Here is a 6,400-nt window from a genome sequence, read left to right as displayed (position 1 = left end):
TATAGCCAAAGGAAAGTTGCTTTACTCACCTGTATAATACCTATCTGGTCTATAGGCAAAGGAAAGACGCATTACTCACCTGTATAATGGCCTATATGGTCTATAGGCAAAGGAAAGTTGCTTTACTCACCTGTATAATACCCTATCTGGTCTATAGGCAAAGGAAAGACACCTTACTTACCTGTATAATACCCTATCTGGTCTATAGGCAAAGGAAAGACACCTAACTTACCAGTATAATGCCCTATCTGGTCTATAGGCAAAGGAAAGTTGCTTTACTCACCTATATAATACCCTATCTGGTCTATAGGCAAAGGAAAGTTGCTTTACTCACCTGCATAATACCCTATCTGGTCTATAGGCAAAGGAAAGACGCCTTACTCGCCTGTTTAATGGCCTATATGGTATATAGGCAAAGGAAAGACGCCTTACTCACCTGTATAATACACTATCTGGTCTATAGGCAAAGGAAACACACCTTACTCACTTGTGCGGTGTCTTACCTGGTCTGTAATCAAAGGAAATACACGTTACTCACCTGTACGGTGTCTTACCTGGTCTGTTATAAAAGGAAACACACCTTACTTACCTGTATGGTGTCTTACCTGGCCTTTTATAAAAGGAAATACACCTTACTCGCCTGTATGGTGTCTAACCTGCTCTGTAATCAAAGGAAATACATGTTACTCACCTGTACGGTGTCTTACCTGGTCTGCTATAAAAGGAAACACACCTTACTTACCTGTACGGTGTCTTACCTGGTCTGCTATAAAAGGAAACACATCTTACTCACCTGTACGGTGTCTTACCTGGTCTTCTATAAAAGGAAACACACCTTACTTACCTGTACGGTGTCTTACCTGGTCTGCTATAAAAAGAAACACACCTTACTTACCTGTACGGCGTCTTACCTGGCCTGTTATAAAAGGAAACACACCTTACTGACCTGTATTGTTGTCATTTATTAAGAAGAGAAAAACAATTTGTTTGTCAATGTTAATAAAGGTACATTTTACAAATGAAATTTTCTACCTCATAACTAAATGTTTTAAAACATTTCCTTTCTGTACTCAGAAGAGGAGCCCGCTCATGCCATGTTGCAACATTTTATTAGACTATTAATAGCATGTGATTACATTTTTCTGCACAAAAATAATGCAATTAATATTGTTTATGTGTCGATCCCTTCCAATACTTTAAAAAATATTTAGGAAGTTAAATGAAATACATTTTTGTATTTGAAATAAGTTTGTACACACTGTAACAGATACTCATCTAATCAAATCCTCATTGTAGCAATGTTTCTGTAATAAATAAAGATAAGAAAAGTCCAGTTTGGTGAAGAGTTATTATTATAATGTAAATAGTATTGTTAATAATGAATAGCTATGTTTTTTTAGTATTGGTTACCTGCCCCTAGTCAGGTTTATAACACAAATGTGTCTGAGCCTTTTGTACATAAATTGGGCACTGAGGAGAATCAATATTCATATTTGCACTAAGTTCCTCAAACTTGGGTAATTATAGCACAGAAAAAAGGACCACAATGTAAATATCAGTCAGATGATAGCACTATGAATTGAAAATCTTGTTCAGAATTCACTCTAAAATGGTTGTATGATAAGCTATGCTACAACAGTCCCTCCCGCGATACTTATAGAACAGTCCCGCAAGGAGGTCACATGACTAGTGCCCGCCATTTTGAATTGCCATTGTTAATGTATGGCAGTATCGGCGCTGTACATTTTGACCAAAAACAGGGACTTAAAATTCTTGTAAAGCACGGAAACTCCGTACACATCAATGGGACACCATCTTGAACATGTTTGTGGCGGTAGGTTTAGGTGTCGTTGCGCGACGGCCGATATTTTTGTGGATATAGTGGGCATTCGCTAAAAAGACATTTTGCTGGGCGTTCGCTAAAAAGACCATCGAGAATCGAAAACTTTGATTTATGTCACTTCGGGTCGATGGATTGACTTGAAACTCAGGATTAATACATGGGAGCACAACGTGGACATATTCCAAGCAAAAAAATGAGATTCGTGCAGCGCGGACTTCTCTAGAGTGGGCGTTTGTGGGCATTCGCTAAAAAGACCATGCGGAAACAAAATTGGCCCAGTATGCTGATGACACAAATTTTGCATTAGAACCTACACCTGTCCCACTGAACGTATTAACCAGTGATCTAAATCACTTCAGTAAACTCTCGGGCCTTACACCCAATTATGGAAAGTGTAATATAATTAGAATCGGGTCCCTTAAAGGCACTGATTTTAGATTTCCATGTCAATACCCAGTTGATTGGACTGATGGACCATTTGATATGCTAGGAACACATGTTCCAATAAGAATGAATGAAATAGTTTCTATTAATTGTACTATGAAGCTTGACTCCTCATTACAGCCATGGAGGGGTAGATTGTTATCATTGTACGGAAAAATTGCAATAATTAACTCTTTGGTAGTGTCCCTTTTTGCTCACATGTTCCTTGTTCTACCCTCACCAGACCATACATTTTTTCAACAGTACGAAAGAAGAATATTTAAATTCATTTGGAACAATGGTCCGGAGAGGGTGAAGAGAAAGGTATTATATAATTCACGTGACTGTGGAGGATTAGGACTTATTAATTTATGTGCATTTAACGCTTCATTGAAGGCATCATGGGTACCAAAACTATATCATAATACTCATTGGTTTTGCTCTAAGCTTCTGTCAAACACACATGTTGTCTTTGAAAAAGGGTTATTTCCATTTATTCAAATAGATAATGACGTAATGAAAATTGACATGTTTCTTAAGCTAGAGTTCCATTGTGTTAGTGTATTTTTCAGAGATGTACTATCAGCTTGGCTGGCATTCCAGTTTGACCCCCCCGAGACTGAATCACAATCACATGTCCTGTGGTATAACTCGAATTTTAAGATAAACCATAAACCTTTCTTATGGCAGGATATGCTAGACCACGGTATTTTGTTTGTTCATGATGTGTTAGATGGCGATAAAAAAATGTTGTCATATAAAGAATTAGGTTTGAAATTTAATGTAATTACTTCAGAATTTGATTACAATGGATTGATATCAGTAGTTTCACAGTTATGCAAATCAGAATACAGCAATGTAATTAATGACTTAGATATTCCATGTAGACCTATGTTACGAAATTATGAGTGGTTAAGAGGAACCAAAATTAACAAAAAGGTTTATAATTTTTCATGGAAAAAAACAATTTAAATGATTATCCAAGAAATACAATGTCATATTGGGAAGATGATCTAAATGCAATAATACCATGGAAGAAAGTGTTCCTCTTAACTTACCAAATCACCATAGATCCCCCTACAAGAAGTTTTCAATTAAAATTGCTACACAAATTTCTTGCCACAAACAGAATGTTAAATATCTGGAAAATAAAAGCCTCTCCAATGTGCTCCCTGTGTGGAGAAGAAGAAGAAACAGCAAAACACCTCTTTTGGAACTGTACAAAAGTATTCTTATTTTGGAAGAGTGTACAGAAGTGGTTCAATCACAGTACAGGACTCCATTTAAATGTGGACGATCCATTAAACATTCTGTTGGGGGATCTTAGGGAAGAAGCACCCGTCATATCAAACCTCATTGTTTTACTGGGTAAAGTCTACATTTTCAAAAATCGCTATTCTTCAGCTATATCAATTAACGGTTTTGTCTCTTTTGTCATATATTTTAGATCAATAGAAGAAAATGTATCTAAGAGAAAAAATAAGTTAGCCATTCACAGTAGAAAATGGAGAGAACTAGAAAAGGTATATTGTTAATACCGTTATTAGCATGTTATATAGGTCTAGTATGCGTGTGTGTGTGTACTCATTCGTTGTTTTGTGTAATGTTAATGTATTTCAGTTGTTTAATGTACTGTATTTTTGAATCTTGAATAAAGATTGAAAAAAAAAAAAAAAGATATGTTGTCAAAAATCTTACCCGCATGTTTTTCTCAGTAAAGACGAGGTACAGTAAGCAGCCATTGCCGAACAAGGACCAAGCCGTCATGATGACAAGGATGAAGATGAGCACCGGTTGTGAAGCCGGGTAGTTGCCGTACAAGCCACAGGGTGCCGGGTCATAGCTGGTCACGGACGTTACCACATTTCCTGACGTGATGTTTCTCGTGACGAAGCCGCAGACGCCTGGATTTTCTGATGTGTTCTCCATGATGCGGGTCACTGCAGCGACCGCGGTGATCATTGCGACAGTGGTGTTCTTCATGATGCTTTACTGTGCGTAGCTCACCCCGATATGAATCTATAATGTTAATAGAAACATGGTTGTAAAGACACCAGCACTGTGTAATTGTAAACTATGTAATAATTGTTGTTTTCATTTATCTTTATTTTTTCCAACAAGTTTGCTGAGCGCAAGGCCGCATGGGCCTCTCCTGGGTACTGAACTAACGCTCATTGTAGGAGCATCTCTTCTCTGTGTCAGACGCATCAAGCTGGACTCTCACTGCACTAAGGGCACCGGTGCGGCACTGCCGGGTTCATTTACTGTGGCACTGTTGTGTTCTTTTCGCGATTTTTAATAATCTAGATGCTACGTAATACGTAAAAGTATGACTTAGAACTTAGAAGACAACAAAATACACAAGACGGAATGAAAATTCGTCCTTTATCTTTGAAATTCGTTGAGTCATCTACGAACCACGCAGTGCCGCACCGGTGCCCCAAGTGCAGCGAGAGTCCACCTTTAGGCAAGCCCGACTAAATGACTCAATGGGCAAGGGTTACAATTATAAAGGCTGCTCGGGATATCCTAGTTCCCACTTAGGCCGGGGTGTTTTTTCTATCCACTCACCCTGGCAACGATCCATACTGTCGATAAGTGTGGCGCGTTCTTTTATGTGGGCGTGTCTGTCCTCAAACACGGGACCTCCATTGAACGTTCTATCTGAGCCGGAGCTAGGTAAGTATCATTTTCACCTGCAAAGCGACGAAAGTCCCAAGGGTATGCGTCATGACAGGATTCAAACCTGGATCTCTTGGGGTCTGAGCCAAACACGTTGCCGTTACGCGAAATGCATAGAAATGAAAAGAAAGACACAGATTCTTATTTCAAATGATAAAAACACTTTTTTTGTCATAGCTGGCGCGTACATGTACATAAAAGACTTAGCATTCCTTTCCAAGCATTTCCGCTGCCGAGATGCATTTCATTCTACAGAAAAACGAAGCTAACTGTTGAATCTTCGGTTAGAATGGAAGCCCGTTCCGATTTTCTAACGACAAGCGGGGTATAAATTAGCATTTGCTGAGAGAAGACCGACAGTTGGGTGTCAGTCACGATGAAATGTGATTCTTTTACGCCCTCTGTGCTCTCTTGATGTTGAATTTTTTTCTCAAATTCACGAGAAAGATGTATTTGCAAAATATGACCAATTGAAAGGCAGGTTATTGTTGACTTTGTTATTGTTACAATGTATTTAGTGGGATGAATTGCTAGAAAGGTCTGTTAGGGCATCGATACGATAATATTGCAATCATTGGATTGAACCTCTCCCACCGGGAACACGCTCGAGGTGTAACTCTCCCCAAACACGGACAACCACTTAACGTCCTATCCGAGGTAGGCCAGTAACTGAAGATAGATACTCATTTTCACCTGAGTGAAATGAGGAAAGTCGTAAAAAGTACCCTTTCCAAGGTCACAGCGTCCGGGCATATCAGGAGTGTTGAATCCAGGACATCTGAGTTCTGGGCAAAATGTCACCATGATTGCGCCACACGATACCATGTTTCATAATTACTGACTCACAACTTAAAGACAAGGAGGACAAAAATCTTCAAATTACACAGGCGTTGAAAAAGTTATTACATCTAGACCTCCTTCAAACGTTATCGTATACCAACTGTAACCAGAATGGGACCGGCAGGGTCCATTACAGAGACATGGTGGTCCTAACTTAAACCCGGGGTCTAAGGAGGAATTTTACAGCACAGGAGATAAGAACCTGGGGCCTGTTATGAAGACAGAATCTGATACACTGTGGCTGATGCCCTGTAGCTACATGAGCTTCTTTATTCAATTGCTTCGTTTGTCCTTTGACAACACATACACGTCTTTCATATAAGAAATTGGAGTCTAATTTTCAAGAGTTCTAAGCGAACCTATGGCTATATTCTATAATGCACAATTAAGTGGACATTAGGGGTGGTGACGATGCAAAACTGGTATTTCCTGACCTACCAGTCCTACATCAGAAATATATATAAACCAAAATATATACGGCCTTTGCGAAACATTTGCCTTTACAAACTGTTATGTTCATAAGAAACAAAGCTTCACAAATCACTACGACTTTTGGTATTCCAGTGTTTGTTTAGAAGAAACCCTATTGCATTATGCGGGTCTAGTGGTTGG

The 6,400-nt window shown here is 39.0% G+C and overlaps 1 protein-coding gene across 1 annotated transcript in view; it reads right to left on the bottom strand.

Annotated features, from left to right (window-relative positions):
* LOC118422261 (trace amine-associated receptor 13c-like) overlaps positions 1–4,249 on the bottom strand; it is a 13,261-nt gene extending 9,012 nt beyond the window's left edge. Inside the window, exon 1 of the mRNA XM_035829780.1 lies at positions 3,965–4,249. Within this exon, the coding sequence (XP_035685673.1) occupies positions 3,965–4,249 (285 nt within the window). The remainder of the gene's footprint in view (positions 1–3,964) is intronic.
* Positions 4,250–6,400: the final 2,151 nt, after the last annotated feature.

Source organism: Branchiostoma floridae, chromosome 9, assembly GCF_000003815.2.
Source record: "Branchiostoma floridae strain S238N-H82 chromosome 9, Bfl_VNyyK, whole genome shotgun sequence".
Classification (NCBI taxonomy): domain Eukaryota; kingdom Metazoa; phylum Chordata; class Leptocardii; order Amphioxiformes; family Branchiostomatidae; genus Branchiostoma; species Branchiostoma floridae.
This window is presented reverse-complemented; position numbering and strand designations above follow the sequence as displayed.